The sequence below is a fragment of the Pangasianodon hypophthalmus genome, chromosome 16 (assembly GCF_027358585.1).
Source record: "Pangasianodon hypophthalmus isolate fPanHyp1 chromosome 16, fPanHyp1.pri, whole genome shotgun sequence".
NCBI lineage: Eukaryota > Metazoa > Chordata > Actinopteri > Siluriformes > Pangasiidae > Pangasianodon > Pangasianodon hypophthalmus.
This window is the reverse complement of record NC_069725.1, coordinates 10938872-10964288: the sequence shown is the minus strand read 5'-3', so window position 1 is coordinate 10964288 and position 25417 is coordinate 10938872. Positions and strand designations below refer to the sequence as shown.

General features: G+C 40.3%; 1 protein-coding gene across 11 annotated transcripts in view; it reads right to left on the bottom strand.

Moving 5' to 3' along the window:
* Positions 1-23529, bottom strand: part of atp2b3b (ATPase plasma membrane Ca2+ transporting 3b) — a 44512-nt gene extending 20983 nt beyond the window's left edge. For 3 of the 11 annotated variants that reach the window (XM_026920497.3, XM_026920498.3, XM_053240752.1), the window contains exons 1-15: positions 23038-23528; positions 12308-12980; positions 8789-8986; positions 8056-8313; positions 7779-7904; positions 7276-7401; positions 5643-5696; positions 5100-5141; positions 4352-4516; positions 3751-3965; positions 3266-3508; positions 2426-2667; positions 1936-2170; positions 973-1152; positions 94-181 (exon numbers count right to left, since the gene is read on the bottom strand). In XM_026920497.3, coding sequence (XP_026776298.1) covers positions 94-181; positions 973-1152; positions 1936-2170; positions 2426-2667; positions 3266-3508; positions 3751-3965; positions 4352-4516; positions 5100-5141; positions 5643-5696; positions 7276-7401; positions 7779-7904; positions 8056-8313; positions 8789-8986; positions 12308-12533 — 2398 coding nt within the window. In that variant the 5' untranslated portion in view covers positions 12534-12980; positions 23038-23528. Of the gene's footprint in view, positions 1-93; positions 182-972; positions 1153-1935; positions 2171-2425; positions 2668-3265; positions 3509-3750; positions 3966-4351; positions 4517-5099; positions 5142-5642; positions 5697-7275; positions 7402-7778; positions 7905-8055; positions 8314-8788; positions 8987-12307; positions 12981-23037 lie in introns of all 11 variants that reach the window. The other 8 variants (XM_026920495.3, XM_026920499.3, XM_026920500.3 and 5 more) reach the window with 4 other exon arrangements.
* Between the last annotated feature and the right edge of the window lie 1888 nt (positions 23530-25417).

Below are 25417 nucleotides of genomic sequence, written 5' to 3'. Positions count from 1 at the left end.
TACCATTATTTAGTGATGTATGACTAGCATTGTATATACGGCTGTGCATGATGAAGCTGTTTTTACAGACAGTGAATGAAGCAGCCTTCTAACCTTTAACCAGAGTGTGTTTGTCAGTGGGTGAGGAGCGAGCCAGGACTCTCAGTTTGGGCCAGATCTTATCAATCCTCTCCTGCTCAATCTGAAACACGCAAACCACCAGAGCAATAAGGATCACGTTGGTATTATCATAATGTCATTGTGTGATAGACTATGGAAGGGGTATGAAAGCCAGTCTTAGAAATTCACCATATAATAATGATATAATAACCCAATATCACTTTTCTTTGTATATCATAGAATCTGGGTGTTACTAGGAAATATAATGTTCTCTAATTTTAGGCTCACATTTATTTCTTTTTAAAGTAGGATACCCTTAAAATACATATACTCTTTGTGATAAAATTTACAGTATAACTATTTACAAACTCATTATAATGATATACCACTAGTATATTATTACATGCATAGTCAATATCAGAGAAAACCATATTTTTAATGCTTTTTTTGCAGACAAGTAGTCCTGTAAAAATACTATAACAAATTCCACAGACCTCCTTAGTACAGATTTATTTCATAAGCATAATCAAACACATTATTGAAATGCATACAATAATATTCTTGCTATTTACTGAAACAACAGAACTTTTTATTCCTGAACTTTCCACTGAGAGAACACATTAAATGGAAGCTGACATTATTTATTGTCTATTTGTTTTTGATTTATTGAGGTTTGAATTCAACCCATTAAATTGAAGTGGCCAGTCAAAAAGGCTAATAACTATAAGAACTCAATAATAGATAAAATAATAATCAACATAATAAAATAAAATAAAATAAACATTAAAGATCCCCTGGTCATGCACCAGGACCCATGGGTGTCCCCCAGACTCCATTCTGATCTACTGCTTTAATGTATAAAAAAAGACTCACCTCTCCTTTCTCATTCCTGATTCGTCGATTGAAGTCCTTGCCCTCCAGACACAAGAAGTCATCGCCAGGCTGGATGATGCCACATTTGGCGGCAATGGCCCGTGCCGTGTTGATATTGTCACCAGTGACCATGCGCACTGTGATACCTGCTCTCTGGCATTTCCGAATGGCTTCAGGGACCTTCAGTGGGAGAAAAAACAGATGAACACAGATGCAACTGTTTTTACAGAATTACAATTGTGACTCTGTGGAAAAAAAAGCACTATACAAAAATATTACTATTCGGATGGGATGAAATTTCTGGACATATGTCTGTTAATTAACGTTGCTGGGCTGTGGACATTATGATCAGTTCACATGGGATAAATGATCTCTGTAAAAAATCACAGACATAGTAGTGTCTTCACAATGTACACATGGTTGTCACATTGAATAACACATATACCTAATTTTAATACAAACACATTGTTTATATTAATTATTATAATTGCTTGTTTTAGGGCTTGTGGCCATGCAAGTTGCATTTGACCATTAGTATAGGAATGACAGTAACAGATAAAACCCCCTGGAAGCGTTGCTTTTCTGTGAAGTCCTTTTAAATACCATCTATGTTTTAATGTTCTGGTTTTGTATTCAGCTGGAAACAATAAAACAGACCACTTCCTGGAGTGTCTTTAAAGTAAAGAAAAAGCAGAAAACCTCTTTTCCCACAGGGTATAATGAAATGTTTACCGGCATGGCAATTCAGGATATATAGTACCTGGAGTTATTTCTACTGGTCATTTTATAGAAGGTAAAATATAGCATAATCTTTCCAGACGCATACACACGCAGTCAGTAAAAAAATTCTGACACTCCAGTAACCATTATTTTACCCCACCTCCCCATGTAAAGCTATTCCAATCCAAATATAGATTAAAACTGCTAGTTCGAAAACCCCAGCTTTATTTGCTCTTTGCATACCTCAGGCCTTACAGGATCCTCAATCCCAACTACAGCAATACATGTGAGGTCAGTAACAATATCAGCCTCATTGTCCCAGTCAGGTTCAGGCTCGCCAGGAAGGTCACGGTAGGCAATACAGATGGTGCGCAGGCCCTCACACGCCATTGGCTCGATCACTTTCTTCACCATCTCGTCCCGGTCCCTTGGCCTGAAGCTCCGCACTTCACCCCCTGCTCCTATAATGGATGAACACCTGAGAATAAAACAAAAAGGAGATAAGTAAGCATATTAACAGTAAAAAGAGGTCATTACAACTTTGACCCACACAATATAAATATAGATAATTGAATATGGGCAAATAATATGGTGTAAAACTATTCAATCAGACATCAGTGGCAGAATAAATTCCATGCATGGTGGGGTAACATTATGTAACTGATATAAAATTCATATAAAAAAGATTGACAAAGCAATGTGACAATAATAGTGACAATCCAGAAGGACTCACTTTTTCAGGAGGATTTCAGAGGCTCCTTTGCTGTAGAGACGGAAAGTGCCATCTGGAAGCTGCACCACGGTGCTCATGGACTTACGGACGGAATTGAAGGTGTAGACCTTGTAGAGCTTCTCCTCTGGGATCTGTTCACGGATGGGTGCATAGTCTCGCTTCAGGTCTAGCACAAAGCCCAGCAAACCACACTCGGTCTTATTCCCCACTTGCTTAGGGAGGCCACCTTCCACATCAGGAGGCTGGAGAAGAGGAGAGAAGAAGTTTAGGTGTAGACACAGGTCTTTTTAATAACCTTGTTTTACTGTGTTCTATGCTTTTTGTGATATGGGCACTGTCCTGCAATTGTATATTGATTGCGGCTCCCCGCTGGTTACTTGTTCTGCTTTGATTCTACACTTTATGTACTTTTTAAATGGGTATGTACGCTTGCAATTTTGCAAACTCTACTGCAGTGCTGAATGTCACTATGCGGTATAGCCAACTGACATAATATGGAAATAAGGACGTGCCTATCATTGTGGTTTGTAATGAAAGCTGAACATTTTTCAAAATAAATGTTTAATATGATAATCATTTTTTACCATCTGGTTTGTATAAATACACTCAACATCATTCATATTTTAAATAATTGTAAGCACCAGCTGGGTAGGCCAGGACTACTCAAAAGTCACATTAGTCATGTGGTTGATGACAGAAGTGCCAACAATATGAGCTACAGCAGCAAATGTCAGATTGTGTGTGACTCAATGTTTGCATCCAAGTTTAGAGAATCTTTGGATGCTTTATAATGATCACAATTCCATATGGACACACATCCTCTGATGTGTATGTTCTTACCATGATCTTGGAGGTGTAAGCACTGTTGATAGAAATGGCATTGACAATCATCTCCAGGGTGTTGGAGCTGATCTGATTGGGTTCGGGGATCTCACGGAAGTGCTGGTCGTTCACATAGGCCTGCACCACAGTCATGCGGTTGGTAGTCAGAGTGCCAGTCTTGTCTGAGCAGATGGCAGTGGCATTGCCCATTGTCTCACAGGCATCCAAATGGCGCACCAGATTATTGTCCTTCATCATTTTCTGTGAGGACATAAGAGAGGATAGCAGGTTAGCGTGTGTTGCGTTTTGTAGTGGACTGTGAATATTAAAACTAGAGTGCCATATGAACATTATAAGTTGCATAAAATTTCAAATTTATAAAAACAGGATAAGACTGTATCTCTGTATATTTAAATTGCCTAATGCAATCGGCGGACTCTGTAATAATTCATATTCTGTAATTAAATGAACACTTACACACAAGGTGTTCTCGTTTACCTTACCTTCACTGAGTAAGCTAGAGAGATGGTGACAGCGAGGGGGAGACCCTCAGGCACAGCCACCACCAACACGGTAACTCCAATGATGAAGAACTTGACAAAGTACTGCACATAGATTGGTGTGCACTCGGGGAGCCAGCTCCGCCCTTCTACCACAAATGTCTCAATCACGAAGTAGAGCACCAAAATAATCACTGTGATAGCTGACATTACCAGACCTGGAGGGAAAACAACAGCCTGTTTCAAAACTGTATGAGTTACTAAAAAAGGCATAATGACCCACTGTCCCTATGATTGACAGGCATATAGAGATGTCTCCTTGTGTTGATTGGTGTAATGTTGGTGGTGCACATAATTTTTTTCTCTCATTTACAGAGTCTGGGGTATCAGACATGAGATTACATAGATCAGAGATGTCAGACCTGATATTTAATAAATACCTGCAAGGAGCTATTAACATACAAGAGAATTTCATCAGCTACTGCATACAGTGTGACCTCAAAATTACTGACCCCACCTTTAAGTAGTAGATTTTAGTAAATTAGAGGTGGAACCACCAAACAAGATCAGATAGTCCTTTATTCTCTTTGGAGTGGCTACTCACCTGCTTTACCAATCTGCACAGCCAGTTTGGTAAGTTTGCCCTGTAGAACGGATTTCTCCTTCTTCGGCACGTTGGCTTTCTTCTTTTCCCTCTCCTCCACCTCTCCACCTTCCGCGCTCTTCAGTGGCTGCATTTCCATGGCGACTGCTCCATCCTGCTTCTTGGCTGATGGGTGGGACAGAATTTGAGTGCTATTACATACAGACAACAAATCTGTCCTGGCACAGATAGGATCTACTGCGAGCAATATGTACCACCAACATGAACCATTCAGATTACTATATACATAACAAAACACATTGCAGTGTGGACCTCTACTATTAGCTTGCACTACATATCGACATATGGCAAGAAAGCAAGATGAATGCAGACACAATCACTGATGGCACAGTGGAAACACAGAGCGTCTACACTTGCAGGACAAGTGTATTATCCTTTTGACTCCCATAGAGATGGCACATTTAACAGCAAAGTGTCTTCAGAATTTCCCTCCACACACAATATAAGGTAACAATGCCACGAAACACTGTAAAACACTGAACAAATAGGCTGGTGAAGTCCCAACTGTCATGTATGTATCTCTAATAATGCAATTACATAACTCATACATGACATTACCACATCTGAACAGTAATGATTCCCATTCTGCAACACATTAGTTGACCTACTGGGTAAAAACTTTCCAGCGCAATAAAATAATTAACCCCTCGGTGCCGCTCATTCATCTACTCTACTGTCTCTCTGGTACCTTTATTTTGATTGGTCTCCACTGTGGCCTCTGGCTGCTTGCCTGTGAGAGAGAGAGAGAGAGAGAGAGAGAGAGGGAGAGAGAGGGAGAGAGAGAGGTAGAAAAGAAGAAGGTTGGAGGAGGTGGACAGAAGATAGAAGATAGAAAGAAAAAAGCAGCAAAAGAGGAAAAGAAAGAGAAGAGAGTAACAGGGGAATAAAAAGTGACAGACAGAGACAGAATGAGAGACAGAGCACACAATGTTCTTGAGTGGAAGAAAACAAGAGAGCACAGAACTATGGAAACAGATGAACAAGCGCACACATATACATGCACCACATGCATATACACGTACATAAACATTCAACCAAACTAAATTAACACTAAAATTATACATGGCTACCTCATTTGGTTTCACTGATTCAGTGGAAAAATTTTTTTTCTGTATTTTTGTGGAGTGGACCAAGTTTCACTTAAGCACATATGTACAGTTTAACTTGTACTGTACATGCACCTGATGCCGGTATATTTCTCAGAAAGTTTCTTGTCTTTAACAGTACATACCATTGGTGACGCTGCTCTGTTTCGCTTCGGTAGTAAGTGAGTAACTACTGTCTTCTGATTGGGGTGCGTGAGGGGGTAGGTGTTGGGTCATGTGGGTGTGGAGGAGGGATTTTGGGAGGTTTTGGGATTGGGTGGAGGTAAGAAACAAAAAAACATGTATTTATAACACTGTCAGACATGTGATGGTATGCCAGGGAGTGAGGAAATAAGTAGTCTTTGGATGTAGTTGGATAACATTATTTTAGAGAGCATTTTTGATGATCTATGCAAATTGAGAACAAATTATTGTAAGTCAGCTGTCGGAATTTCTAGATACAATAGCTGAAATCTCTTTGAGAGATAATCAGTGGGATCGCAACTGAAGATTCTTGCTTTCTCTCTTTCTCCTCCAGTCTTTTTTTGTTACAGACTTGAAGAAAGAGACTTGAAAAAAGACTTTTTAAACAAATATATAATCCAGCACTTAGAATCTCTAACTCTCATGCAAACAACAATGTATTACCTCAAGAGAAAATCACTGCTACCACCTAGGACTGCATGTTTCTCAATGAAATAGGACTCTTTTTTTTTTTTTTTTTTTTTTTTTACTTAGAACTGAGATCACAATTCCCACTCATGATTCTTTGTCTAGTTTTTTTTAAGGAACATAAGGAAATACTTATATTTCTTAAATTCTTACACTTTGTAGCAGACTGTGGTAGCTACATTTTCCTAGCAGATGTGAATGACAGCTCATCTGCATTTTGAATTACTGATAAACTGCCATATCTGTACCACAATAGCATAAATCCTGAGCAAAAAAAACTCAAAACTATTTAGTATAAAACTTTAATCATATTAGGGTGCCAAGAGTCATCCCAAAGATAAAAGAAAACCAGAAATATTAACAGCTGGTTAAATAATAAGTCGTGGCAATATTTATGTTTTCTGCTGCTAGCAACTCATAAGAAAGTCATGAAAGGGGGAATAAGAAGACTGCAAAAATCAGTCTTGATAAACACATTCTATGGATCATGCGTCACTGGCAAGTTTCGAGTGAAAATGTGTCTTACAGAAAATAAGCAGTGTTGCTCTATTTTATGCAATGGAATGCCTGAGATTAAATCCTGCAGAATCAGTACTGATTGTAATAAAATCTTTTGTGAAGTACTTCTACTGCTTCATTTATACTTTCATTTACATTTGTTGAACTTTCAGGCTTTGGGAACAGGCTTTTTTCATGAATGGCAACAGTTTGCAGTTCTTTTGTAGCTTTGATACTGAAGCTTATAAACCCTATGTTTCGGTTTACTAGCATGGTGCACTGAAAAAACATATCTATGCTGTACGTCTTTTTTCTTCCCAGTGACCACACTGCTCCTCCATTGATCTGAAGAACTGTCAGTCTCTTATATAAGACAATATTATCCATTTTCCACTTCCCCCCTGCTGCTGGAGGTCATATGTAATTGTTTTCTTACTCCCTCACTTCAGTTCAGATCCACCTCCTCTTTGTTTTCTCTCTATATAGCCTCTATAGACAGCCTCTTCCATACAGCCTCTTTAATTTATTTTGCCATACAGCCTCTTTATTTTATTTTGCCCTTGTGTTCATTGTGTGTGAATGTGTGAGCATCTTTTACTTCTCGCCTACCTTTCTTCTCTTTCTTCTCCTCCTCTCCCTCTCCAGCCCCTAGCAGAGTGAAAATGATTCCAGACTGAGAGTTTACTCCAACCGCTGTCACCAACATCCTCCCTGATCCCTCCATCACATGGGTGCCTGAGAAAAGAAAAGATGGAGTAATAAAGAAGAGATTTGCCTAGTTAAATAAAATCTGGTCTTGCATCAGTCTGTCCTACATGGCTAACGATTATCTAACCAATGACTTCATACATCTTCTTTAGGAAAATATCATTATGTTATTATTGAATAATGTCCTCAGCATGTCAGGAAAGCCTAATAAAGTGAACGGAGTTAGCAGTGGCAGGCCCTAAGAATAGCAACAGGCAGGAGAGGGAGGCCACACACCAGAGATCACGGCAGGAACCAGAGACACACTGATTTGATTAGAAACATCTGGATTCCTCTGCAGCCTCTCAGTCACACTGACACATGCTGTCAACAAGGTAAACAAAAACAAATACACACACACTAACCAGAGAGAAGCATAGGGTCCTTCTCCACTGACTTGCGTACATGATCTGACTCTCCGGTTAGGGAGCTCTCATCAATCTTCAGATCATTGCCCTGAATCAGAATGCCGTCAGTAGGCAGCAGATCACCTGAATGCACATACAAGAATGAACATTATCACGTAATAACAGACACACACTATTCTCACAACTTCCTGGTGTATATTAGCTATATTGGTTCAGAAACCTATTAAGCTTACTCTTTCTATGAGTAGAGAGTCAACGGAGAGTAGGGACTGACCATATTTGACCTGGGCCACGTCGCCCACCACCATGTCAGCCACAGGGATCTGGATGACATTTCCGTTGCGCACCACAGCAAAGCGCTGCTCCTGCTCAATGCGGCTCTGCAGCCCGCGGAACTGCTTCTCCTTGCTCCAGTCGTTGAAGGCTGTCACCAACACCACGCAGATGACTGAGAGTAAGATAGCGGCACCCTCAATCCAGCCCGCCTCGGCTTCACCCTCATCCTCCGCACCACCTGACACGTTCCCACAGGCTGCATGACAAGAGGTTAAAGGTCAACTAGAAGAAGCGCACTCAACATTTTTTTTTTACATATTTTATTATTTCCATTTCAGTAGACTGAAACATTTAAAAAAATAATATTTCCTATCATGATTACTTTCAGTTAAAGTCCATTAATTGAAATATAATAAAACATGATTAGGATAATGTTAGATAATTAGGCCATTACAACATATTCAAAGAGGCATTTTTGAGTGTACAAGATGCAAGATATGCAGACCATGTACTCTTGTTTCTCCCTCTCGCCTTTTACGAAAATCCTCCAACATTCCTTCCATCCAGTTCTCAATTTCTTTTCTCCCACACTCAACCGTTCATCCATCTCATTTTCTTTGCCCACCTCCTTTTTTTTTTTTTTTTTTTACTTACATCACCCCTCTGACTCAGTTCTCAGAGATCTGTTGAATTTCTCATTTTTCCCCTTTTTTCCTCGGCCCCTTTCTCACCCTCACTCTCCTCCCCCGGGGGCTGGTAGAAGGACAGGCCAAGAGAGATGATGGCTGCTATCTCCAAGATGATGAGGGTGACGTCCTGCAGTGCCTCCCACACCAGCTGCAAAAAGGTCTTGGGCTTCTTAGGGGGAATGAAGTTTTGTCCAAATGTCTGCGCTCTTTTCTCCAAATCCACCGGGTTATCAGACAAACCTGATATGAGCAAAGCACACATCATAGGCGGCATATAAAGAGTTAAAACAGTTTTTAAAAAATGATTTTTAAAAAATAAGGCACTCCCTGAAAAGTCAACCACTGACGTTCTAATTCAAGGCTTTCATGTCAAATCTTGAATACTCATTGTATATCCAATCCCTGAATTGCCAGTGTGCATTATGTTCACTTAGAAATTGTGAAAGAATTTTTATTAAATAACACACTGTTGAGTGAGAAATGACTCAAGTCCAGAAATATAATGGCCAAATTCACAGACACCTTTAGTGTTACGCTTTTGCTCTGTCATTGTCTTCTTCCATATTTCACATCTTTAATAACTCTAATATAATAGTTCTCCATCAAAACAGCCATGCAGTGAAAAGGCAACAAACAACAATGTAAACTATTACATATAACAGTATCTTCTAGATAGTGTTTTATCTATAGTTATCATATGCAATTGATTGTAAATATGAAAATGAGTGACCAATTCAAGCAAATGTTCTGAGTTTTATGAGTGAATGATTATGAGTGAAAATATTATGAGTGAATTAAGCCTTTTGCTGTGGATTGTTCCACATTTGCAGTCATAAGAAGCCTTCACAGCATCTAATACATTTCAGATTTAAATTATTCATTGTTTATTTCCCACGCATTGGCAGTGGAAGATTAAAGACCATTAAGTCGCTGAAATGAATGGAGGGACGAACTGAATACCTACCAACAAATATTAAATTACACATGATCACTAAGCCTGCCCTTAATGTGCCCACTTTCTCAACCGGGTCTTTCAGGCTCCCTCTTTCTTTCTTTCTTTCTTTCTTTCCTTCTTTCTTTCTTTCTTTCTTTCTTTCTTTTTTCATGCATGTGTGCAGTTTCCATGGCAATGAAGGCATCAAGCAAACCTCACACATGCTCTTCCACTTCCTGTATTTGAGCACCTTTTCGCCTGGCTACAGATGATGTCATTGCATCAGAGAGGCATAAGAATAGATTTCTGATTGGTCTGCTCTGATGGCAGCTCTACTGCAGACTCTGTCTAGAACACACTGCAAAGCTTCCGAGCTGCAATGGTCATGACCCAGCTCAAGAGCCACTACAATTTTTGTGTGTATATATATGTGACATTTACTTAATGATATATAAGGACAGGCCAAGCCATCCAGACTTATGGCCTGTCAGCAAATGACTGAGTCCATTGTGCTATGTCTGTGTGCTTTCACACACACAGGAGAACTGGTGTGTGGCTAGCTGCTCTCACACATCATACCCACTTTGCACGCTGAACCGTCTCACTCCCACTACAGCATGCATGATAATATCCTACACCCAATGTGCAAGTGTGTCTGTGTGTGTGAATGAGTAAGAGCAGGAATTAAAGAGGGGAAGAGATGATGACGGGAGAGAAGTCGGTATTACCTGATAGAGGGGTTTAAAACTGCTGAGTTATCATGACTATACCCAATCCTTTTGATAAACCTTCTCTATCTTTTCACACACCTTTCTGTCTCTTTCTCTCTTTATCACTCTCTCTCTCTCTCTCTCTCTCTCTCTCATTTTCACTCACTCACTCACCCCCTCCATCTCCCCTTGGTATGTCCTTGACAATGCGGCAAGCTGTACTAGCTTTCCTGCTCTCTCTTTCCCTCCCTCCTTCTCTTTCTCCCTTGCTCTAACCCAACCCAACCCAACCTGGCCAACTGGGATAGGTTTCATCCAGTGCTGCTGTTAGGCTGGCAGTATTGGGTATAGTGTTACAGGAGCCAACAGAGGTACACACTGTCTGGACTTTAGAAATGCAATGGCCTCATTCTGCAGTGCTGAAATGTGTTGCCCCGGAAGAGGGAGGCACTAATGTGCCTCAGTTTTCAGAGACTCATCATCACAATGACGGTGCTACTCACAATCACTTTTCCACCTCCCTCCTACTCTCTTTTCTTCATCTCTCATCCTGCCATATGCATGTACTGTAATGTGCAGCCTTTGGCACTAAATGAGACATCTGCAGACTGATGGGACAAGTGGAAATCACTGACATCCAATAAAACAAGGCTTCTCACTTCTGCAAGGTCTTGAGTTTTTATTGTTTTATTATATTAGAAAGTCAAAAGAAAACCTTACAGTCCATTTGATATCTTTTTGAATCACCAGTATGCAAAATAAGTGTCTAAGTGTCTCAGAGAAGATACTAAACAACTAGGTCCTAGTTCCATGTACCAGCATGGGTGATACATAGTACAACTTGGATTCACCACACAGGAGGGATACCAGTTTTTCCTTTTTGGTTAATACCTGTTTCATACATCAAGCCACTGCAGAACTCCAACCCAAACACATCTGCTACCTTATCCATTGTTTTCAACCAAAACCTACTCTATTTAGCCATGAAGAATGAGTTTGTACCCATGGGACAAACATAAGAACAGTCTAAATGTGCCTATAGTATCATAAACAGGTGGCTCTGAAACAATGGACAAAGTATCAGATACTACACAGGCACATAAAGGGCATAGTACTGAGGGGCCTACAAGCAGGAAACAAAAGATTTAAATTCTCTAGATACACATATCAACAGATCTCTACACATACCCATGGACTCAAGTGGACCCCTTGACCAAATTACAAAGCCTCTGACTCTCACAGAATGAGGCCCTTCCAATCCATGAGTGAATGAGCGAGTCTCTTCAACACCGGCGAACTGTTTACCCAGTAACCTCCTCTCCCTACACCCACCTCGCCACCGACAGCGCCGTAGCCTAGCAACCTGACACAAACGCATGCACCCAGAGTGGGAAGCCGGCCGAGTGAAACAGTGAGAAATGGTGGATGAGTGCAAGATGGGGATGAGGGGGGCAGTGAGGAGGAGGAGTGGGAGAAAGAGAGAGAGAGAGAGAGAGGTAGAGTGAAATGGCTGGATAGATGGACGGATGGGTAGACAGATGGATAGAGGATGGACGGATGGACAGATGGCCATAATGGAGGAAAAATTACTAGGTGAATTTGGCTTTTCGAGCATGTTCACACCCTCAAGCACCTGTACTTCACTGACTCAAAGCTAAATGAACTAAACTAGTAGGGAACAATTTTTCCAGGTGCACTGCATAATAGATGGGCACAACAGAAAGAACGAGAGGAAAAGAGGTCAAGACGTCGACAGGAAGAACTTCTGTTTGTGTAATCGTGCTGTATCAGTGTGCAGGTGAGAGATAAAACAGATAAAGACAGTTTCAGAGGACAAGAAAAAGATTAAAAATAGACTAATAGAAGGAGTGAGAGAGTGTGAGGAAAAGAACAAGAGAGGCAGAATATTGGTCTTACCATCTGTGGTGGAAGACTTGAGTCTGTGGCAGAGGCCCTCAGTGTCTCCGTAGGTTTCCTGAATCTTCTGCAGGGCTTCCGCTCCTCTCAGCTCCATCAGAGACCGCAGCTCCTCCATGGTTACCCCGAAGTTGTCTGAGTGGTTGGCCTCCATTCCTCCACTCCGCTTTGGATAGAACTCCACCGCACTGTTTGCCATGTCGCCTATGGTAGCTGTAGTTGACATTGCCAACTCTTCAGCTTATGAAGCCACGCGTATCTTCCTGTCCAGATCTATAGAACTCCCTGAGACTCTGTCTCAGTAGCTTGGGATGGAGTGAGGTTAAATTGTGATGTTTTTGTTTTAAACGTGTTTTGTTTTTGGTGTGGCTCGATATTTTGGCCCCTCTCCTCTCCCTCCCAAAGTAGCACCTGGCCGTCTAACTCTCCATTGAAAGAGGAAACTGGGACAGTGAGGGGAAAATGCTTTCTGAATGTTAGGAAAAACTAAAACCTGCCCGCTCCACTCTACCCCCTGGACCGGAGGGTCAACAGAACGAGGGATCACAGCGCTCCCAATCCATCAGGGATGGAGACAAGGAAGGAATAGGGGTGAGCGTTGAGAAGACACAGCCGTGGTGTGTGGAGGGGTCAGATTTCAGAAGATGCAGTGCAGTGAAGTAGGGATGTTTGTCTAGGGAGAAAGAAAAAGAGAAGGCAAAAGACATTAGAGTTTCCAAAGTCTTAGTATGAGAAATCTCCTCACAAGATTCATGATATAACACCAGGATGCTCAAAGAAGTCTGATAATGTAGCCAGTGCTCCTGTTTCACGTCTTTAAGAGGAAGACTGGCTAACTCCTGGTTAATGGATTCGAAAGAGTTAAAGGTTGCTGTCACTCTGACCTCAGTACAATTAAGGGTCTGACTCATTTTAATTTAAGCAATATAATGATGTTACCTCACATAACATAGACAATGACATAGACAGTGAACCTAATTATGTTAATTAAATGGTCAGTCAATTTCTTATTGTATTTGACCTATTCAGGGTTTTTCCCTATTTTTTTCTTTCTTTGTCTATTCTCTATTCTTATCTCTGGTCCCCTCCTGTGAGTTCATCGACCGAGAAATGTGCTCCCCAGTAGGCGAGTTCAAAACAAGACTAAAATATTTGGACATACAGTCATGGACTATGTAAATTCACACAGTCAGTGATGCAAATAATTCATACAGTCAATTGCAAGAGAGTGAGACAACTGCATTGTCCCATGGTTGCCGTGGAAACGTACAGATGCCTCTGATTCCTACAAAGAGCCTTCGGCCTCGCTATACCTCCACACACACACACACACACACACACACACATGCACACACACACACACAGTCACACAGTAATTTCCTTTCCTGCTCTCTCTCTCTCTTACAAACACAAACACTTGCATGTAAGCACATGCACATGTCATCACAGCATTTGCTCTCTCGCTTGGTGCTGCTGATATTCTATTGCCCACTCATATATGACATATCTCATCAGTCTCACTTCGTTCAAAGGAGTGTGAGTGCATGTGTGAGCTCTGTCCGTGTAGGCTGACAGAGCTGGGAGTGTGCAGGAGTGACAGAGTCATCACTGCATCATGCTGACTCACTAACCCTGTCACCCTTAGCAGCCCGAAACCCCTCTCATCTCCCCTCATCTCATCTCATCTCTCCTATCAGTCTTTTCTCCTGTCCTTACTCTCCTCTCCCCTCGCTTCTCCCTCACCTCCCCTCACTGCCTTTCATTCTCCTCTCCACTCCTCTGCAGTGTCGCAACCGTGGACAGCGGGAAGGTTAAGAGTGGTGCAGTGCTGACTGTAGATTATCAGGGTTTGTGGAAATCACATGAATATGAATGAGAAGTCACACCTCAAATCATAATATGTTTGTGTGTATGAGTATGTGTGTGCCTGCTTGGGGTAACAGTCAATTGGCGAACGCCATTCTATCCAGAGTCTATGAGAGCAGCTCTATTTCCCATCAGTGGGCCACAGTTAAACAGCGCTGCAGCTGTGTTTTGTGTGCAGGAGACAGATGGCTAAAGATTATGCTGAGTTTTCATATTGATCTGTTTTCCTAAACCTTTCCAGGAGTGTGCTAGAGTCCCATTAGGTGATATATTGTTGATAATGCACTAATAGCGGGCAGCCCCAGGCCTATCCACATTAAACTATCCTGCTGATGCAAAACACAATATGGTCAAACTAAAAGGGAGAGAGAGAGAGAGAGAGAAAGAGATAAGGAAAATGATATATAGGGGAGTGTTACATAAGTTGTCCAGCTCCATACACAAAGTAACTAGCAAGTAACAGTGACAAAAACATGTCCACTGCATGTAAAACAATATAAAACAAACCACAGCTTTCTAACAGACAATTTAGCGTATTAGGGAATATCCTGCATGTGTATCAGGCAACAGGACAGTGATGATTTGGATGAGCTTCTACCAGTCTATTTAGTTTCCTTATCCAACAGCACATGACAGTGGAAGACTTCATCTGACAAAAAAACTGCAGGAAGTGACACTGCTGACTAGTTCTCTGAGAGCCCAAATTCAATATCATAAGCAATGGTGTTAAAAAAAAAAAAAGAAAAGAAGTGCTGGGGAATGAGTCAGTGTGCTGCTCACTTCATTCTAATTACAGAGCCTGAGCACTCACAGAGCTCTAATGCACATACCAACCACTGAAGGAAACAATGTTTAGATGTAATAAAGCTTTCTGCATGTCACTGTTGTTATTTTCTATTGTATCCTACTTGGCATAGCCATTAATGTACAACTTACTGTCTAGCATAGAATACATAATAGAGTTGCAACAACTACTACACAAAATCAAAAAAAATTCCCTAAAAAATAGTTGGCAATGAATTTCATTATTAATTAGTTAGGATTAATTAGGACTGTCTTATGATGTTGCACTATGTCACTTCATATAGACTAAAACACCACTCCATTTCATGGAAATGGTGGAGCACAGAGAACACAGTACAACTAAATCCTCTAAAGAATGGGATCATTTTAGATTACACTGTGCTGTCCTCATGACATAACTTGTGTTTTCATGTGAGTGATATTTCAATTTGTAATCATTAATTTCTAGGACTATGAGAAACATTGGAAGCGCAATATCCCTTGTTGAACCATGCTTATTAACCGCTGTGTATTCTTTTGAGTTGCCCTACGTTTTCTTGTTATCTAGTTGTATCCCATATTTATAGTTATGGTCCTATATTTCTTTATCTTTCCTGTCCTATCAGAAAACATTATCTTGTGCTACTCTGGCCAAAATGTCAGCACTTTGTATGAAAACATGACATGGTCTCAAATGAATGTTTAGTGTAGAAGACTAATTGTTTTCTCATCTCAAAAGACAACTCATGACAAATAAGCATATGCATTATGAAGTCTTGGGCAACAGCGTAGCAGAAAGAGTTGATTTCAGGCACTGAAAACTAAAAGTCAAACGAGAAGTTTTGGAATCAATCCCACCCACTGTATGATTTGCCTCGTACACACACAGCAAGCAAAATGAATTTAGCATCTAAGTGTTTCAGTTAGCAAGACACTGGTTTTGAACATATCAGGGCCTGAATTGCAGGTAAGACATATGGTTCCAAAAAACTGTGTGGAACCAGTAAAAAAAAAAAGTATGGAAGATGACGTATGTTAGTTTGGGTGTTTCATTTGTTCAGCATAAATATTTGATAATATTCTCATGCTGTGACAGATTATCTGATAAATGTCAGTAATATTGTATTGCAGTTAGTGACCTGTTATTGAATTAAGCCTAATTAAGAGTTCAGTCGTATTATTAAGGGCACTTAAATTTGATTGAATGGTGAAAAGAAATATTGTTTAATAAATATTTGTGGTAGTTACTATAGTTTTTAATATAATCCAACTGATTAATCAAAAACATGATAGATCAATCAACTACCAAAATAATAATTTGTTGCAGCTCTATATTATATACTATACCACTTACATAATAGGCTTCATACACTACAAACCTACATTTTTGTTAAGCAATGCCATTTCTTTTTAAGTGCCCATAAGAAGTACAGCATGACTTGGCCACAATAATAATAATAATAATAATAATAATAATAATAATAATAAAAACTAGAAAATAAAAGATTAAAGCTTAAATGGGGAAAAAAGTTACATAAATATTCACCCCAGTTGCTGTGAAACCCTAAATTTTGTTGCAACCAGTTGTCATCAGAAGTCACATAAATTGAATGGATTGCAAAAAAAATGGCATGTGATCTCAATATAAATGCACCTTACTTTAGAACAGGTATTTTATAGAACATATCAAGACCAAGAAGCTATCAAAACAAGTATCAGGGTTTGGTTATTAACAAAAATGACACCAATCTTTGAACATCCCATGGAGCACCATTAAATCCATTACTTAAAAATGGAAAGAATATGGCACCACTGCTACTCTGCCTAGAAGAGGCCTTCCTCCCAAAGTCAGTGACCAGGTAAGTAGTACATTAGTCAGAGAAGCAACCAAGAGGCCAAGGGTAACTCTGAAAGAGCTGGAGAGATTCACAACTCAGATGGAAGAAGCTGTTCAAAGGGCAACCATAACCCAGACGCTTCACAAAGCTGGGATTTATGGAAGATTGTACATTATAATTATACATTATTTAGCCATTATTTAAAAATAAAATGAAAGACTCATTCATGTGTGAAAAGGTTATCTGGTCTTATGAATGTTAAATTTAAATTTTTGGCCCTGGCAAAAAGCACTATGTTTTGCACAAACCTTGCTCAGTGGGAACAGTGGGAACACCATCCTCACACTGAAGCATGGTGATGGCAGTGTTGATTGAAAAAATGGTCAGGGTTGAGGGCAAGAGGAAGGAATCCAAATACATGGCAATCCCAGAAGAAAATCTGGCCTAGTTTGCAAGAGACTGGAGACTGGGTGGAGGCCCACATTTCAAAAAGATAATGACACGAAGCATACTGCCAAAGCTACATGGAAGTAGTTCAAACCCAAGAACCTGAATGTGCTAGAATGGCTTAGTCAAAGCACAGACCTCAGGCTGATTGAAAATCTGTGGCAAGACTTGAAAATAGTCAATGGTCCATCAATGGTCTCCATTCAATCTGACAGTGCTTAAGCAGTTTTTGACAGGAAGAATGGGCAAAATTATCAGGATGCATTGTGTAAAGCTGATAGAGACATATAGCAGAAGACTTGTAGCTACGTGCAGCCAAATGTGGTTCTACCAAGTATTGACCCATTTTTGTTTAATTAAACTTTGGGTCATGACATGTGCACCTTCAAATGTTAGATGTACATTGCAAATCAAGTGGTTAACATTAATCCATTTCAGTTCCAGGTCGTAACACTACAAAATGTGGAAAAGTTCAGGGCAGTGTAGTCAATATGCACAGTACATTTTAGTGACGGCAGACTTGTAGCTCTGTGACTGCAGGATAATGGGTCAGTTGTTACAGTGCAAAAATGAACCTGCTGGATTGCAGTGATTCCTAATTAAGGCTTTAATTATTGCCATAATCATAATGTGAAATCAAAATACACATGTATAAACTAAATGTCTCTGTCAAGTCAAGGGACTAGCAAGACCAACCAAAAGCTTAAAACAGACCTGTGGATTTCAGGGGGCTTTAGTTCTCTTCTCACAAATGAAAGCCAAGAAGACATTAGGGATCTTATGGAATTAGATTCATGACTATAACTCATTGTCAGTCTGCATTTCTTTACCATGAAAATCCTCCTGCTCTGAAGCAGCTTCCTGATGTTCTGTTTCCAAAAATGGAACAAAGAGAAATGATGCAGAGAGGAATGAAAAAGCCCAGACCATTCTTTTGCAGCTTTGATGTGTGTGGTCAAACATCATGGAAGTTATTTCTGCAGAAAGGGCAGATATAAGACGAAAACAGATCCTTTGTCTAATTGTTTATAATATGTTCAATGCAAGTAAAACAGTTCCATGAGCTACATGTTCACTTTGGTTTATGGGGACATCCAGCACGGAGGCCCGCTGATCTGCTGCTGAAAAGAGTCTTAAGGAGGAGAGCAGTTTCTCACAGGCAGTAATGAAGGCGCTGTCATGCAGTGGGACACATAAAGGTGGTTCAGTGGATTTTACCGAGCAGGACACAGAAGACACACTCGCACAGGAACTTGCAGCAAGACGAGAGATGAGAAACAACAAGCTATAGGCAGCAAAGAGCCTCCAGTTGTAATCATCTCAGTGTCTGGGAATGTAATGTTATGATATTTTGGGATTTATGTTGGGTTTTTTTTCCACTTTTTTCAAACGTGTATTTTAACCCCCTAATGAACTCTTGACTACTACTGAATATTTTCATTATTTAGTTGTATTTATATTATAGTCTTAATAAGGTGATTACATAGTCAATAGGGCTGAACAATTTCACTGTTCAAATACTCCATATTCAGATGTTTAAAATATCATGTTCCCCATTAGGTGCTCCTAATGTTAAAGCAAATGTTCTCTAAATTTCTTGACTAAATGTTGTTTGACGTAGGAAAATGGCTCTGAATACATGCATGCTAGACCATGTTTAATTTTCTAGTCAACATAAAAATAAGTAAATATATGTCCTAAAAGTAGTATTAAATGAAAATCGTTAACAATTACCAACAAGATAAATCTCAAATGCCATTATATTGGGCACTACACATGTTTTATAACGCTATTATAGTATATCCTATATATAGAAAGACATACATACACCGTATACACTATATGGCCAAATGTTTATGGACAACTGACCATCACACCAATATGTGCTCTTTGAACATCCCATTCCAGATTTAGTCCCTCTTTACTTAAGGTTATAATAACCTCCACTCCTCTGGTAAGGCTTTGCACTAGATTTTGGAGTGTGGCTGTGAGGATTTGCCCATTCAGCCACAAGCGCATTAGTGAGGTCAGGCACTTGATGGTTGAGGAGTCCTGGTGCGCAGTCAGCGTTCAGTGGGGTTGAGGTCAGGGTTCTGTGCAGGCCACTCGAGTTTGTCCACTCCAACCTTGGCAAACCATGTCTTCATGGACCTCCCTTTGTGCATAGGAGCACTGTCATGCTGGAACATGTTTGGACCTCTTAGTTCCAGTGAAGGGAAATTGTAATGCTACATCACACAAAGACATCCTATACAATGGTGTGCTTCCAACTTTGTGGCAAAAGTCTGGGGAAGAACCACATATGGGTGTGATGGTCAGGTGTCCCCTGTATATGTATATATGTGTGTGTGTGTGTGTATATATATATATATATATATATATATATATATATATATATATATATATATGGGTATAAAAACAAAAACAAAAACAAACAGACAAACAAACAAAAAAAAACAAGAAATTTACTCACAAATCTTAATCTTGATTACTTTGCTTAGGATTTCAACATAATTTTCACCTTCTGTAGTTTACGCAGTAGTCTAGTAGTCTGTAGCATTCTGTCTAATATTAGTTCTGTCTGTGACAATATAAAATTACAGCCTCAATAATATTCAATTTCATTCAAAAATTGAATCTTTTAAGTAATTTCAATTGGAGTTTTAAAAGTATTTTATTAGCCTCATAGTTAGAATAGTATACTGTATATAACAACAGATTATAATGCAAAATGATGATTATATTATCATTGTTTGTAGCCTACAGTGAAGCTATCATTCATTTATCTATTTTGACCCAATATTTCACCTATATATTCCAGTGAATATTCCTTTCTCCCCATCACTGTGCATTACTCAAAGTGCTGTTAAACAGACATTATCTTATTCTTATACTAAGCGTGAGTGCACTCCACCTAGGCTCTCCTTCAGTATCCCCATTTCTCCCATTGGCCACTCTATTAGCCCATCTCGTCTCTTTATCCCTCGCTTTCTTTCCTCAATTATACTCTACTTATGCTCTACACTCCACTTCCTTCCAGCCATTCTCACTGCAGTGGTATTTATCCCTTTAAACAAGGCACTGCTGTTCAAGCAGTGAACCCATGGACTGCATTGGCGTATGAGTCTATGGGGAGTAACATAAGCTCCTCATCTTAAAAAAGTCAAAGGAAAAGCTTGGGCTAGGACCACACAAGACCAAGGCATGTGGCAGTTTTGTTTCTTTGACTGTCACGAGTAAGCCCAGAAATGGAATCTCCAAATTAAGTGCTATTTTGATCTGATTTAATGTAATTGATAGCAAGAGACACACCCAACAGTGCCGCAACACTCAAGTGGCTCAATAAAAACATGATATAAGAACTATGTTTCTGTTACACAAATGGTATGAGGCCATCAGGTGTGAATGTATGTGGCTTTGGGTATTTTACAAGGGTTGGTTGACCATCATGCAGTTCTATCCAAAAATATCACCCGAAGCATTCACACATTACATGCACACATGTAAAACTTTGTAATTAATTATTTGCTAAAACATTATAACTGATCATCCAGTAGTAATATTCCACTAACATTCTTACTAGAAATGCAATTACTGCAAATATCACTATTCAAATCCAATGAGTATTACAATGTTTGGAGTATTGCACTGACCTCACTGACAATATACTGCCACTAAAAATGATGAACCCTCTCTCAACAGCAATTTATGAATCATACATGATTTTGCACCAGTCATACCCATTCAGCATATGTATGATTCATTAGCCAGATTCTTAATTGGCAGGTCCTTGTCATAATAATGTAATGTAATATTTTGTAAATCGAGTTAATGAAACCAAACTCAAACTACTATTCCTAGGCATACAAGTAGCTGTGGTATGAATCCCTTGGTTTCTGTAATCAATCTCTGCATCAAAAGCACTCAAACTAGGGCAACCTAGACAGTGAACTGGGGCAGCTACACTTTTTTAAACAGTATATGGCAGCGACAAATATGGAGCGTAAATCCAAATAAGATCATGCCTCATGGCTCATAAATAAAGGGAAGGTCTAAAATAAGCAACACAGACTTTAAAGGTTGTGATCTCAATGCAAATCTGCTCATGCATATGGTTTATTCATGTTCTCACAAATGCACAAAAAAGGTTCCTTATGGGTTCTTTGGAGGTTTAACAGTTCTAACTATCCAAAGGGCTTCTAGCATTTCAGAAAGGGAAGCATTCTGGTTTCAGAGCTTTACATGACGGCTTTGATGGTTTTCTCATAGGGACAAACTAAAGATACCTTTAGGGTGTTAGACGTTGTTTTTTTTTTTTCTGATGCATTAACTGAATGCATTGATGCCAACTTATTTGCATGAATCTACACACAAATTGCCTTACCTGAATAAGAGTTACTGCCTGCCTTACATGAATTAGTGCAAACTGCCTTACCTGAATAAGAGTTGCAGATGCTTAATTTAACCAGAGTGACTGCTGAATCTGAAATTCAGTCAAGCTATATGGATTCCTGTTTTTTATAATAATAATAATAATAATAATAATAATAAATGCTTGAAACCTCTGATGTCCCTATACCCAATCTAGCTTCCTAAATCCATCTAAAGCGATGTAAGCCAATAGCAACAGGACTCACACCTGACGATCATACATAAATGACCAATCAGAGCCAAGTACCGGACTCGTATGGACTCGATACGCAGTCGTCAAACCGGCTCACCCACCACCCCGCCCCTCCTGCCGCGCTTCGTCCCCACACCCAACACACACACACGCGCACACACATTAACACAAGCGCACACACATCTTGCAGTGATGGAGAGGGAAGACAAAAGTCCTCGCGCTTTCCGGCAAATGAAAGCGCAGCGAAGCGCGCACTTCGGGATGCTGAAGTTAATGCGGTGGTTTGTCGTCACCGCACCGACACGCGCCTGGTTTAGCTCCTCAGCGCGTCGCAGTGCTTTTCAAAAATAAAATGACCTCTACTGGTCACCTTCAGAGCGCGAGCGCTTCATCGCTCTTTACATTAAAAGCGGCCCGGCACAGATTAGACCACTTCTTCTGTTCTTCTGGGGAAAAAAGGCTCTGGATTACATTAATCATGCTGGGCCGCATGATGTGAGAGAATGGCGTGACGGACCGGAGCGGTGTGTGTGTGTGCGTGTGTGTGTACATGTGTGCACGCGCGCCAATAGCGTCCGGCACAGGCGCAGTGCCCCCTCCGCAAGGTTACCGGTGTGTGAGTACCGGTTCCGCTCGCATCTCCTCCCCCCTGCTCTGCCTCCATCTCATTCCCCTAATCCGCATAAAAGCCATACAAAAGCAAAGACGTGCACACGCAGGTGACAGGACATCACTGTGCCCAGAGCCAGGCTATAAAGAAGCGCTCCCTGTAAACATGGCATTACACAACCATGCAGAGGAGAAATACAATTAAAGTCCATTAATAAGCATAATTACTGGTAATAGTCAGCCCAGTAAGATTATGAGATCTGCTTAGAAGGACAAACGGCCACAGTTTGTCTTTGCTGAATAATAATGTCTATCATTAATGATGCACCACATTTGACAGAGAGCAGTGTTTTTGCGCGCTGGGCTTCAATGCAGCAGTTTTACGAGCTTGGCAGCTATGGCTGATTCCAAGCAAAGGTGACCATTTTTATAGACAGATCTGCAAAAGGAAAAGGTTGAGGTAAAGACATACGAATCGATTTATAATCATTAAATAGTCGTGAATATATAGCGACCATTCGACACCTTCATGTTTGGTGTAAATGCCAAACGCTTCGACTCACCAGGCCATGCTCCAAGGACACCGACGCGGTTTGGTGGGCAAAAGGAGATTCCCAAATTCTGCCCCAGAGAAATAAAGAAAATATAGGAATCGATGGCGATTGAAATCACCTACTGCTCGCTGCCGTGTGCTCCTTTAAGCCAAACGGTTTCTGTCGGGTGTTTTAGTGTTGATGGCAATTTGGATCCTAAAATAGTGCAGTCGTTGCCTGGGTAGGCTGAGGTTCCGCAGAGGAAAATACGAATGATGAAGACATCGCGTTAGGATAGTTGCGCCGAACACCACGTACCAAAAAGACAGAGATTGTTTGTTTACTGATGATAGAAACATACACCGTTGTTCTTCTTGAAAGTGTAAATCAAAAGAGGCGAAATTTGGGATTTAGATGCAATGGGATGAGAGCCCCCCCTCGCTGAGCTGCGCGCTGAGGAGCTCAGACGCAGCATCCACGCGGGCTGCTGCTGTGCGCGCGGATGGAGAGGGCGGGAAAAGAGAGGGGGGCGCTGTACTTCTCTCTCTCTCTCTCTCTCTCTCTCTCGCGCTCTCTCTCTCCCTCTCTCTCTCGCGCTCTCTCTCCCTCCCTAGCCCCGCCCACGCAGCATCCTTTTAAACCCCGCCTCCATGCCATCCTTCAAACCACGCCCACTCCGCGCTCTGACTGTGACATCACGTCAGCGAGTAGAGCACGCCTCTTCTCCCTCATTTCAAAGACATGGGAATAAATTGGTTGCGCTTTATTTATTATCAACATCAGGCGCAATGGAATTGTCTATCGTTGTGGTATGCAATTATTGTATTATTTCCAAAGGTTAGAAAAATCCTTTTCCAGGATTGGAAATCCAGAATTTACCCAGGCTGACTTCTATATGCTTTTTTCAGTGGCTCTAAACGCTTACGCGTTTAAAGACACAAGGCAGACAAGATGACAACTGAAAGTTGGAAATGTGCCTACTCAGGAATGCGGAAAAGCATTATGAATTGGGTATGCTAATATTTTCAAAGCAGCATACAGTATACATGATGTACACTGTTTCATCACACTAAATGCTACGCCATTTGTCCATTAGTGAACAATTTGGATAATTTTTTTTTATCAAGCAGAATGTGCTAAGGAAATCAGGATAGCTGAGATATGATATAATAATGGCTATAATGGGAAGAGAGACAATAGCTACAAGTCAATACACCTGACTAATATAGCATCCACTCATCCAAACAACACAAACTATGTTAATAAATAAATAATAAATAAATATTAATTGAATAGCTTATATTAAGCAGTTCTCATGGGTTAGTAAAGTCATTTACTGCTGAATTACGTATATGAAGACACCTGGTTGTCATTATGGCTGATGATATGAAGCTCTCAAAAGCACTGCAGAAGCTTCACATTTGGTATGAAACAGTGTGTGACTGCATCAGCCCCTAATGACCACAAATAGTAATAATAATTAAAGTTGCAAGCAGCATTTTCAGAGGCCAAGCACCCAGACACGGTGAGCCACACATTCACAGACGTGCTACAGTTGTTGCCTAAGCAATCACAGGAAAGCAGAGCTATAACTTTAAGCAAAGGGATTCAAGTATATATAATATGGAAAGCTATATAAAATATAAAAAATAATTTGATAACCTTTGTAAGGCATTAAACAAGTTTCAATGAATTTCACATTGGCAAACAGGAAGTACCCTTGGAATTCAGATGCTGATGAGCATTCACTTCAGCTTACCCTAGGGAATCACAGGAATGCAGAACTAGGAATGTAGAACTGTGAATTTTGTTCTTAAAAGTAGGAAAATTATGGAAGTTGCCACAGTTTTTGACCACAAGTGGCACAGTCATTATGAGAGAACAGTTTTGAATCTCAAAGTTATTTGATAAATTTTGTTTAGACAGGTCTCAAGATGGTGTGACATTTGGTAAAGACTGGGCAAAATTTGGAGTAGGAGTAGTGGCACTCAGATGGAAGCATTTGGAAGCATGGAGGCATGCTTTTGACCAGTAAGTGGTGCTGTCATGAAATTTGTTGCATAGCCTCAGGGCATGGTTCTGAAGATGCCTACCAAGATTTGTGTCAGTGCGCAAAGTCATTGCTGAGATACAGCCTCACTTCCTGTGATGATTGGACCAAATTTGGACATAAATTCTGGACATACGTTTTTGACAAAATCCAAGGTGATGGAACATCTAATTAGGCAGAAATTGATGTCATAGGGTGTGTTGAATCCAGGGATGCCTTTTAAATTTTGGACACTCAAGTCAAAACAACCATAAACAGACTTCCAAATTAGGCCCAACTTTGACCCAATGGTGGCGCCAGAGCGTTGGAAGCACTTGACCCAAATTTGGTCAGAATGATCCTTACATCCTCCCCAATCAG